Source organism: Dipteris shenzhenensis, chromosome 10 (genome assembly GCF_047967505.1).
Source record: "Dipteris shenzhenensis isolate YYH24624 ecotype China chromosome 10, Dip_SZ_1.0, whole genome shotgun sequence".
Classification (NCBI taxonomy): domain Eukaryota; kingdom Viridiplantae; phylum Streptophyta; class Polypodiopsida; order Gleicheniales; family Dipteridaceae; genus Dipteris; species Dipteris shenzhenensis.
The window spans coordinates 40,130,638-40,143,333 of record NC_141605.1 but is presented as its reverse complement, the minus strand read 5'-3'; the positions used below and the strand labels follow the sequence as shown (position 1 = coordinate 40,143,333).

At 44.3% G+C, this 12,696-nt stretch overlaps 1 protein-coding gene across 2 annotated transcripts in view; it reads right to left on the bottom strand.

The window, feature by feature from the left end:
- The window catches only part of PLDP1 (phospholipase D P1), a 117,588-nt gene that overhangs the window by 22,127 nt on the left and 82,765 nt on the right, over positions 1-12,696 (bottom strand). Inside the window, exons 13-16 of one of the 2 annotated variants that reach the window (XM_087380233.1) lie at positions 4,099-4,212; positions 1,042-1,188; positions 752-949; positions 508-609 (exon numbers count right to left, since the gene is read on the bottom strand). In XM_087380233.1, coding sequence (XP_087236359.1) covers positions 508-609; positions 752-949; positions 1,042-1,188; positions 4,099-4,212 — 561 coding nt within the window. The remainder of the gene's footprint in view (positions 1-507; positions 610-751; positions 950-1,041; positions 1,189-4,098; positions 4,213-12,696) is intronic. The other variant, XM_087380234.1, reaches the window with a different exon arrangement.

Genomic DNA, 12,696 nt, shown 5'->3' with positions numbered 1-12,696 from the left:
TGAGGAACCCATAAGGATCTGTAAGGACCCATCCTTGTCCTTACAAGCCTATAATGATGTTTAAGGACCCACAGGGTCTCCTACGACTCATAAGGATAGTTGAGCACTCTAAGGGATAAACAAGAATGACTAGCAGAGTTTGTAAGGACTAATAGGAACATGTAAGGGATTTCAATGACCTATACAACCTATATAGATCCATAAGGATTAATTAGCTCCAAGTAAACCTAAAAGGATGCATATGAATTCCTTGCACAATAATATCCATTAAATCCATGTGAACCTATAAGTATGCATATGAATTCCTCGGCACCATGAAAATTATCCTTCGTATTTTTTTAGATTCATCAAATTAGATGCATATCTTCACAGAGGGATAAGCAATATATTAATGAATGAGAATATGTGTTTGTATTTTTCATGAGCTAAATGGCTACTTAACTTTTTTTGAGTGGAGGAAATGAAATAGTATCTTCAGCTATCATTGAAATGGCAGATGATCCTTACCTCTGAATCTCGTGACCCAAGCAAACTCCTATCATTAAGGTTTGCAGAGCCAATCAAGACAAATTTATCATCAATCACCATGACCTTGCTGTGGACATACACCTGAGAAAAAAGTAGACACACACAGGCCCATGTCCAACATTTACTTGAATGCCGCATCTACTAGTCTTAATACAGAAAACCAAAATTTCCCAAGAAATTTGTCCATTCTTCAGGGAGCTAGAAACTCTTAGCTGCACTCTACCTGGCTGGTAACTAGTGGACAACCTTCAGATAGTTTTCCATAATTCCGAAGTCCATAAAAAGACACGTAGTTTTCTGCTTCTGACCCAATAGTATCATACAGTCTTTGCAATAAGGACTGCCTCCCTCTACAAATTGTGCGAAATTGCCAATGCAATATTGCTCGTACAGTAGCTGCTCCAGCATCATCCACACCACCCTGCACAATATGATGACCATGCTTAGTGTGAAAAATAGGTTAGCGTGCAGTTCAGCACTGAAATCCAGATTTCGTGTAGTAACAGTGACAACCTGGAAACCTGGTAACAAAGGTATCACCACAACAACCCGAAAGCATCTTTTGTCCATATGAGCTTGCATAACTCGATCAAACAAAGCTTGCAGCACACGATTATGAATAGCATCATCGTCATCAAATCCAGAAATGAAAAACTGATTCTGCAGGCACAACAATAAAGCACACTTTAGAATTCTTATTTTTGAACCACCACATATAGCACCACATGCATCATGTCATGTATTTTACTCATGTGTCAAAATACGCACTCTGCAAAAAGTGAATTGCTTCATGTGTCAGAAAATGCACTATGCAAAAAGTTAGCTGCTTCAAAAGTGAACTGCTCAAAAGTGAACTGCTTCAAAAGTTAGCCGGCCATTTTTTGGAAAAAAGAAAAAACAAAATACAAGGAAACAGCAAACAAACAAACCAAACCCCATCAATCACCCTTTTCTGTCCCTCCCTCTGCCCTATTTCCTTCCCCCTGCAGCCTTTACGCTCAGCTACTATTGTCCTTCTACAGACTCTTAACCATGCTCACAAACCCTTCAACTCCTGCTGCCGCTTCTCTTGCTCTCACCTCGACTTTTGTCTCCCCTCCTGGCTTAGTCCACCCCTATGTCCCATAAGCTGCTGCTTCATGCAGACTCCCCAACTCCAGAAGATTGTGTAGGTTTTCATGGTTCTTCTAGCTTGACTTAAATAGCCTGGAATCTTGCATAAAAAAGCCAGGACATTGTCACAGCAGGGGCTGAAAGTACTGTAATACTTGGCCATTGCCAATGTAGTGGTCAGGGATTGTTAAAGATGTCTGGCTGGAGCTAGGCGGGGACATGATACAAGGTGGCTGCGCAACTCGTGTATTTCCATGCTAACCAAGCTTTATGATGTGAGCTCTAGACATCGAATGCCAGTGTTTTATCCCCACCAAAGAATCTTGGCCTATTAGGAGGCTCGTAATGTGGACCTCAATATGGTCCGTGATGGGACAGCCTACAAGTCCAAAAAAAGTTTCTATGTTCAGACACATTACGAACCTTAAGAGACTACAAACGAAAGCAACTCATGTCCAACAAATCGACAAAGTATGTTATAAAATAAACCTTTCAGATTGTAGGACGGCTGATTTACAATGCTTTTTCTGATGCACTCTCTATCAGATCCCCAATCAAGCTAATGCCTATTCTTAGGTGCCCGGAAATTCTTGATACACTTACTTTTACAATGCTTTTACTTCGGTGGGTCACTAGTTGAGATCATATCCTCATACACTTACTTGGGGGTCATCTTCTCCGGCCCGATCTTCACGATGAGACCAGCGATGCAGGCCAGACTGAGCAGGGGATACACCTCACTGGCTCGGCTAGAGAGACAATGCTTCCACTCCCACTTCCAGGACCCTCGGACCAAGGCTCTTCTCTTCGACTCCTTGGTCCGCCGACCAGCTGGTATGTATGGCAGCCCTTGTTGGGGGCCTGACATGTCAGAGATAGAGTGGACACGGGTGGAGCACCTGCAGATTCTCATGCTCTCACGGATGATCCTGGGGAAACCGTCTATACCACATTACATCATTCAGGCCAAGTTTGGTGCTTCTCCACTTCAATGCAACCTTTTAGACCATCACATATCTACACCAGCTTAGATCATATGGGGACTGCACATCAAGGAGACAAAGGTTGCCATGGTTGGCTCTCGATTCCTCCATGAGGTTGGCAGTAGAGGGAGACGAGCGATGTTGGTATGCACGGACTCACAGATGGTTTGTGACAAGGGTTCCACATCAATAGGATACCTCCTTTTCAGTATAATTTAGATGCCCCTCCGGTACTCCCAGCCACCATCCCGATCGGTCCACACACCAACCAGGTCATTCAAGAGGATCTCCTGTAGCTACACACCTTTAGGACCTGGTTGGAGCCGAGGGAGCTTCCAGTGAAGCTGAGTTTCTACAGAGATTACTGTCTTCGTATTTCAAAGGAGGGATTCATCACACCATCGGGTACACTGAGCTTCATATGCCTCACTCACTACGGATCTCCATCAGACAGTTTCGGGTATCATCACACTGCCTCCGCATAGAGAGCGGCAGAGCAGAGGGGATTCCTAGGGAGCATTGCTTATGCATATTGTGTGACTGTTAGGAGGTTGAGTCGGAGGAGCATTTTATTTTCAAGTGCCCAGTGTACTACGAGATCCGAGGTCACTGCCACTGCCTCTTCAGAGACCGCTCCCGGCTCCTTTCCAAATTCCTCGCCTACCCAAATCAGAGATGCCTCGTGGCCTTCATTCACGAGGGGGTCCGACACAAAGAGTACTTACTCAAGCGACGGGGCTTGGCCACATCATCAAACACCTCTTAGAGCAGGATCACAGAGTTCTTCCCATCGAGTGACATTGATCGTCCAGCCTCTAGCCGCAGACGTGACAGAGACCCCGACCGAACGACGGTAGCACGACACACGAGACATCGAGGGGACACACAGATCACTCTGAGGAACCTCTCGTCATTGTTTGGACCCAGGATACGTCCCACAGGAGTCACGGTGGCTCTGGTCTTGCATCGAGCCTCGTCCAGGAGACCGAGATGCATGGCACCCCTTAACGGGCGCTAGCGTCCCATCACCGGCTATGCACCAGTCAGGGCGACATGACATACGGAGGATTCCGCTTCGCTCCAGTCCTTTTCTTTTCATTGTTACATCCAGATGTATTTGATTATGTATGATTAGACTTAGGATTCAGCACAGATGATGATGCTTGTTTCAGTAGCTCCACCCTTATTGTGATTTGTATCAGGTTTTCTTTCAGTCTCATAGACCCATCAGTCTTCCAAAGACTCTAATAAAAGTTCTTTCTTTCTTTCTTTCTACTTATACAACCCCAAATCAACCTAGTCTTTATTAAGAGATGTCTTGAAGTTTATTGGTACCTTTCATAACTCAGACTATCAAAGTGTACGAAATGTCTTATTTGATATTTCTAATAATCTGCTTAATCCAAGAAAGAGGATAACTCCTTCTAAGCTAGTGGTTGAAACTCATCGTTTTCAAGTAGCCACAATACCTTACCTCGATGTATACAAAATGTTCCGCTTTGTTGATAAGTGCACAATAAGCTGTATGAATGCTCGTTTCTTCTGGCTGACTGGTGCCAGCTGACCATAAACCAACACTTCTCAAAACCTGCAAAACAAAGCCCAAACCTGAATTTTATGTTCAAAGCTCCACTCCACATCAATGCATCAATTGAAGAAATTTGAATGAAAATTGAATTCAGGAGATCAAAACTGCAAGGAATTGGTTGTAACAACACTATTTCTTAAATTTTTCAAAGAAAGGACTTCTATTAAGTATGAAAGAAACTCCAAGACCAAATTCATGGAAGGAGTATTCTCATCATTCAAAGCTTGAGAAGCCAAACACCCTAAGAGGAAAAATAACATCCTCATCCAAGAGAGCTAGAAAACATCCAAGGTTGTGACAGTGCCACCTCAACCTTGTAGAGGACTTCGAGAAAAATGGGGTTCCCGGGCTGCTTCTGCCAGGACAATTGTTTTTCTCAGGGAGTGGAGTGGCTGACTCTTATATGCTCGCCTAGATGGCCATCAAGGTGTGTACCCTATCTGTCCACTATGAAGGGTGGACCAAGGAGCCATCTAAAGACTATGCATCGGAATCTCTAAATATGCCACTCTGAGATAATCGCAAAAATATCCCAGAAAGTATCCAGTGAATCATATGCAAGTCTGTAAGCAGAGCCGGGAACACCATCCAAAGACCATGGTCCATGACTCAATTATATGTCGTCAAACCGGAAGAGCCCAAAAAGAGTTGTGTCTCTCATAAAACACTTGAGCCCCAGGTCATGAAGAGTGGTAGGGACGCAGGATTCTTGTAGATGACCTGAGTGGTGCATGGAAAACACAAGGGGTGGTAGGGGGTTTGTCTATCCTACCATTGATTATGGATGGATTTGTAGATAGACATTTGTGAAAGGGTATGCCCTTTTGACCAAACATCCCATGGGGCATAAAACTTCACAAGAGACAATTACTAAATATAGACATGCCCTTTCAAGGGTTACACAAATCTTCATGCACACACCTTTTGGTGCACATGCATGTACCTCTTCACAAAGAAAAGATTGCATTTATACCATGTGGCAGCCTTGTCTTCTTAGTTAGACCTGCCCATGTGGTAGTCTCTCCTACTGCCCACATGACTCCTAACCTACTCTGGTGCACCTCCCTCATTTGGGGACTCAGAGATGGGGAGGGAGCATCTATACTTCCATATTTTCCGTATACATGGTCTACCCAAGCATATCATTACGAATCAAGCTCCTAAGTTCACTAGCATCACTCTTTCAGTCCTTAAGAACTACCTAGCTCTTTAGTTTCCCTTACCATCCCAAGACCGCTGGGCAGATTGAATGTGTGAATCAAGCTCTCTGTCCCGAGGGTGTGAGTTCTATACTTGCATGTGGGCATGACCCTGGAAATCTAGTTGGCAAGGCCACGGGGTGTGGATGTGCAAGTTTTCTCCCTAGGGAATTGTGCCTTGGGGGTAAATGAGAGGTTTAGGCCCAAGAGGGGTCAAAGAACCTTAGAAATCTAAGTTGGCCATTCGTTTGGTCCCACTAGAAGGGACAAGGGGCAAACTAGATTTTAAGTTTGTCATTGGTTTGACCCTATAGGACCTGGGGGAAATTTCAAGGCCTTGGGGGCAAACCAAAACGTGGGCTGCCATGTGGGATGCCCATGCTAACCAAAAAGGAAAGGAAGTTTTGGAACAATGTGGGCTAGCCGACGGGAGCCATGAGCTTGGGAAGAGACCTTCTTCACGCAAGAGAAAAAAACATGCGGAGGAGGGAAAAGCTTTGGTGCCATGGTATGAGTTGTAGGTACGGCCAGCTAGCAAGGGAATTGGCGTATGGGATTGTACAGAACAGTCCGTACATGCGTACGAGACAATCCGTATAGGTGGTACAAACTGCAAAACAGATATGGAATAGTTCGTACAGTTAGTACGGACTGCAAGGCAAGGCATGATCCCATGATTCTCACGTACAGACGCTCTCAACGCACTTGTTGTTGGAGATATCATAATCAAAGAGTGTGTTGGTGTGTTGTACTAGGTGATCTAGTACTAGTCTATGTGTGAGCGCCACGTGTCATCATGGGACTTATCCCATATGCACTAGGTGCTAGTGTGTGAATGAGTAGCCTATATAAGGCTTGTACTTCACTTATCTTGATATACTTGATGAATGAATAAAAGCCTCATGGTTTCTACATTTGTGTACCACTTCTTCACTCCCTAGTCTCTCTCTCTATCTCTCTCTCTCTCTCTCTCTCTCACCATGTTTCTAACATGGTATCAAAGCCAGCCCGACCTGACCTAGCCATAGCTGCCCTACCACGTCATCACCCTCTTCAAGCCCTAACCCTAACTCTGTTCAAACGCCTCCTTCTTAGTCATCCGGTTCATTTTGCCACTAGCTACCACCTTCCTTCAGCCACTTGCATCTATTTAGTGCCTCCACAGCCTGCCGCCTTCATTCAAGCCCTCTTGGAGCTGTAGCTGGGCCCTTGGTAGCCTCTCGGATAGCTGGTCAGCACATCCGGCAAGAGATGTCTGCATGTGTGGACTCTTGAGATCTTTTTGAAGCCTTCTATTGCCGAATTTAGGGTTTCATGTGCTGTTGCTGCATAGTCGCCTTCAACAGAGCCACCTCCAAGCAATTTCCAGCACTCCAACATACAAATACCAGCTGACTTTCAGCTTGGTGATTTGCTGCAGCAATTCGGAGTGCCTTGCTGGGCAGCCTTACAGATTTCAAGACCCGCCTTTGCATCTGGAGCATCTACAGCTATCGCCTAGCCATCTACATCAACCGTCTTGCATATTTCGGACCTGTTTATGCATTTTGAAAAATCACCAACTCTAAAGTCTTTTTGAAGCTCAAATTTTATGATCTAGCCCGGTTTCAATCTCTTGTTCAACAACTCTCAAGTTTGAAATGTGTCCCTAATGATGAAGATAAGATGGCCATCCTTATGAAGAGTATGCATGGAATTTCTCACTTTGAGCACACTCTTGAGATCCTTCGTCTTGCCACTACCATGTTTGATAATATGGTGGCACTCCTTATTAAGAAGGACCGTCATAATAAGGAAGCCGCTCTTGCCTCTCCTGTTGATCATGCACGTGCTTCCGTAAGCAAATGGAAGACCAACAAGAATATTATTTGCAGGTTTTGCAAGAGGAAAGGACACATTGAAGCCCATTGCTTCAAGAAGAAAGCACAGGAACAAGAGAAGCATCATGCCAATCTTCTGGCTGAGGAGATATATGCAGCTCCAGCAGAGGTTCACGGCCTCTCTCTTGACGACGAGGATCCATTTGACCACGGTTGGGCTTTCTAGACCCCTATGCTATGTGTTTGAGTTGAGTCCAATAAAGGTTCTCAGCCTTGAGTTGTCCCTTTAAATTAAATGTATTTGGAGTCAATAAGAGGTCCTCTGCCTTGGGTTGTTCCCCAAAAAAGAATGTATTGTCTTTTACTTTGGTTGATGGTATTGACCATCCAGTTCAGAGTAAGGGAAGATGATGAGTGATGGTTTTGTGAGAAAATGCAAGAGAGCAAGAGTGAGCAAGATGGAGAGTGAGCTGAACGTAGTTCACTCCCGAAGTGTACTAAACTGAAGTGACTGAAGTGTGAGTATAAGGAAAGAGATAAGGGTTTTGTCTAAGTCACAAAACCCTATCTAATCACTAACCGTAGTTAGAGATTAGGCGAAAAAACCTCTAAGAGGGAAAAGTGCCCCTAACTCACCTATTACATTACATTGGCCACTGCCTAGAATATATTAATAATTCTAACACCCCCCCTGCAGTGCCAATGTGGTGTACAAGGTAGTGATCAATCACCAAAAGGAGATAAGTTTAGGGCACTGCGAAATGCCTCAAACTTCTCACATGGAAGTGCTTTGGTGAAGATGTCTGCAACACTGTCATGTGTTGACACATAGATCATACTAATCTCCCCTGCATGCAACTTCTCTCTGACATAATGATAATGAACCTCAATGTGCTTCGTGCGAGCATGAAACACAGCAATAGCACTCTGACTATCAGTGAGAATAGGAGAAGGACCTTCCAATATGAGACGAAGATCACCGAACAAACGTCGCAGCCAAACACACTCAACTGTCACTATGAAAGCTGCAATGTACTCAGCTTCACATGAGGAAGTAGCCATTGCAGATTGCTTCTTGCTTAGCCAAGAAATGCAAACGTTGCCCAAAAAGAAACAATTACCACTAGTGGACTGCCTGGTATCATAGTCTCCAACCCAATCTGAATCACTGTAAGCATGCATCTACAAGTCACCCCCCCTGGGAAACATCAAGCCAAAAGACTTTGTGCCTTGCAAATATCTAAAGATGTGTTTTACCCAAGTGTAGTTGGTGAAGTCATCTATGAATGTAACAAAATAGAGAGAACCCCCAACCGCAGACATCACTATGAATAAGCTGTAATTTACGTGTAGCTTTCACTGCAGCATCCTTCTTGAAAGGAAGTCTATGCATCTTGCCAAGGATGCAACCTTCACATGCATGAGGAGGAGGCGACTCTAAAGGAGGCAATAAATCAACCATATCATGCCTCTGAAGTGTCATTAAGCTGCCATAGCTCATGTGCCCATACCTGGCATGCCATAACTCCGCATTCTGCATCGCAGCAGTGGGAGTGCTAACTGATAATGCAAGATCGGATCTTTTTTCATATAAATCAAGCTGAAAAAGACCCCAATACAAAGTGCCAGACAACATCAAAGCATAGTCATTCTCTTTGTCTTTGACTACTAAAAATCATCAAAAACAACCTGAAATCCTCCTCTATTGAGTGAGGACACTGAAAGCAAATTCTTCTTTATGCCTGGCACATAGAGTACATCTAAAATTCTGAAATCTGATCCATTAGTGGATGTGAGAATAATGTCTCCCACTCCACACACTGAATAAGAAGAATTATTTGCACAAGTCACCTTCTTTTTGGTAGGTGGTGGGTGCAGAGATGCAAAAAGACTCTTCTTGGAAGTGATGTGCTTTAAAGCACCGCTATCAAAATACCAAGTATTCAGTGTCTCATTGACACTGAGAGAGCATGCATCCTTTGAAGGATCATAGCTGCAAGTCAAAAAAGCATAAGGGTCATCATCATTAGTGGCTGTAGCATCTGAACTACCCACTGAAAAATTTGAAGTGCAAGACAGAAAGGCATAGTGCTCTTCCACAAAGTTGGCTGTAACATCTCCCCCATCATGAGAATGTGGAGCTGATGCATCTGACACAGCCATACCGGAATCCCTTTTCTTCTCGTTGGCTATGCGCTTCTTGCATTCTCCAATATAATGACCTGGCTTCTTGCAATAATGACAAATGCCCTTCTTTTTCTACTTATCTACATCACCCTTTGCCTTATAAGGGGGGTGTCCTGAATCAGCTTTATGCTGATGTGTGGGTGATTGGCATGTGGCTTTTATTGCCCTTTACCCTTGGGAATGAACTTGGAAAGCATGGCATGCTCACCAGCCCGGGTTGCCATATTTCTGCGAGTCTGCTCCTCTTGCAACAGAAGTCCTACTAACTCCTGAAAAGAGAGAGGATTGCTGCCCCTCCTCAATGATAAATTCAGTGAGGTGTGGAAACCGAGATAGGACTCAGGAAGAGAATTCAAAGTGGTGGTGATCATCTGACTTCATCAATATTCACCAACTGTTTCCTCAAATCCTGAAGCTTTTGTGAGGTGAGAATTCATGGAATCTCCCTCATCCATATGCGTATGGAAAAGCTCTCGCTTAAGGAAACTCTGGCATCATTTCTTGCTGCAAACATACTCTCTAGTATCTTCCAAGCTGCCATAGATGTCTTGCATGACCGAATGTGAGGTATAATGAACCTCTTGATCATTGAAAGAGCTTGTGCATCTCTAAAGTCCCATCTTTTCTACTCTGCTGTGGGGGCTCCTGGAGCAGCTACTCCAACTACTTGTGCTGCATTTGCACCTCTAGCCCTGCCTCCAGCTATAGGAGTGGTAGGTGTAGCCATTGTATCTAGTCTTGCTTCATCTCCATTGACATAATCCCAAAGATGTCTGCCAATCAAGATATTGTGAACCATGAAACTCCACAAGGAGTAGTTGGTGCCATCCAACTTATCATCTTGTGTGAGAACTCCGAACACCTCATTGGGGTTGTTCTGAGCCATTTTCACCAGATAATCTCAAAAAACACAGCAAACTGACGAAGTAAAATCCCTTTCTAGGATGTCTAATGCACAAGTAAAATCTGCAAAGAAAATCTGCCCACAGTGACAAATAAAGTCACAGCCTATCAAAGGCTCAAAATGCACCTCAATGCTCTGTTGAATGCCCAAAAATCTGCAAATAGAATCTGCAAAAAATGGCAAAAGTATGCAAATTGACTCGTACTGAGTCCAGAACTGCTTGCAAGCTTCCAAAATGCTCTTTTACCTGCAAAATTGCAACCCAAAAGCAAAAGCTCCAATTTCTTGCGGGAAATTTCATACAGAAGAGGGCAAATGATTTGAAAGCCCCAAATGTTGCACAAATTGCACTCTGCCTGCAAAAGCCCCAAATTTCACTGCTAGATTGCATGCAAGTGCAAAAGCCCCAAAATTCTCCAAAACTTGCAGATCTACTGCAATGTCTGCGATAGCTCCCAAAAGCGAAGCCAAACAATGGCTGAATGCACTAGTGAGCTTGCAAATGAACCCTGCCTACAAATGACGGACACCGGACACCTTCAGCCTGCAAAAAAATCTACAAGTACATAACTGTATGGAATCCGTACAGTGTACGGACGGAATGTACAAAAGCAAATGTACGAAATGTCCGGACTACCAGTCCGTACGATTGTACGGACGGCGCAGGCGTACGGTTGTATGGTGAATGAAAATTTGTATGGCTATACGATGAACTACAGCTGTACGGCTGTATGGCGGCTGTATGGACGAACTGGTGCGCAGGTACGAAAATCCATACAGTCATACAGATTGTACGGACAGAATGCGCAGGTGTACGGATGGGATGTACAGTTGTGCGGACTGTACGGACGCAATGGAGTGTACAGGCGTCCGAGAGCTGAAGCTTGGCGATGGAGCTGAAATGCGGGAGCTAGAGGAGAAGAGCAAGGAGTAGGGAGCAGGTCCAAAAAGGAAGTGCTCTGATACCAAATGTGAGAAAATGCAAGAGAGCAAGAGTGAGCAAGATGGAGAGTGAGCTGAACGTAGTTCACTCCCGAAGTGTACTAAACTGAAGTGATTGAAGTGTGAGTACAAGGAAAGAGATAAGGGTTTTGTCTAAGTGACAAAACCCTATCTAATCACTAACTACGGTTAGTGATTAGACCATGGTTAGGGCAAAAAGCCTCTAAGAGGGAAAAGTGCCCCTAACTCACTTATTACATTACATTGGCCACTGCCTAGAATATATTAATAATTCTAACAGGTTTGCCCTTACCGGTCGCAAGTTGATTGTGAAGTCTCACTATCACACGGGAGGTAATGGATAGTTGGTCTTGCTCTTTGCAGTATTGCGGTGGAGGGGGGATCGGTCTACTCTTTGTGTATTGGGTCTCACACTCTTTGCTCTAAAGGGAGGTGTTGGAGATATCATAGTCAAAGAGTGTGTTGGTGTGTAGTACTAGGTGATCTAGTACTAGTTTGTGTGAGTGCCATATGTCATCATGGGACTTAACCCATATGCACTAGGTGCTAGTGTGTGAGTGAGTAGCCTATATAAGGCTTGTACTTCACTTATCTTGATATACTTGATGAATGAATGAAAGTCTTCATAGTTTCTACATTTGTGTACCACTTCTTCACTCCCTAGCCCCTCTCTCTCTCTCTTTCAGCTAGATCACATGGACCCCCACGAGACGAGGCCTCGACATGACCGTGACCCGGACCTTGTGACCCAACAGCTCAGACAGAAGGTCGACACACAGATCACACTTGGGGACATCCCCTCCTTGTTTAGAGTCGGAGCCGTGCAGGACCACACCTCTGAGTGGCTGACAGCACTCTATTGCCGACTTCATGCCTCCACTGCCTCATCCATCTTGATATCTTGCTGCTGCCGATGATGATGATGATATTGATGACGATGCTGAGATTGATATATAGTCGACCATCGACATGACTATGTTGTACTTAGGACTTAGTACTGCCATTCTATATTTTTGCATTTTGCATTGGTATGGATGCTCGTTTAGTAGCTCCACTACCACAGCTTGTTATATCAAGATTTTCACAGTCTCATAGACCCATCGGTCTTCCGAAGACTTTAATAAACTTTCTTTCTTTCTTTCTTTCTCTCTCTCTCTCTCTCTCCCCCTTGCTGCTGTTAATGATGATGTTGAGATTGATATATAGTCGACCATCGACATGACTATGTTGTACTTAGGGCTTAGTACTACTATTGGCCTTGAGGCCGATTTCATGGTTTAGTTGCCGGGACATCACCATCTTCTTTAAGGAGGTGAGCCTGTGGTCGTCTCCGGTGCAAGTATTGCTCACTGTCATTGAATTGCAGCAAGGAGAATTCAGCAAGTATGTCACATAGTGGCAATCGTGGTGG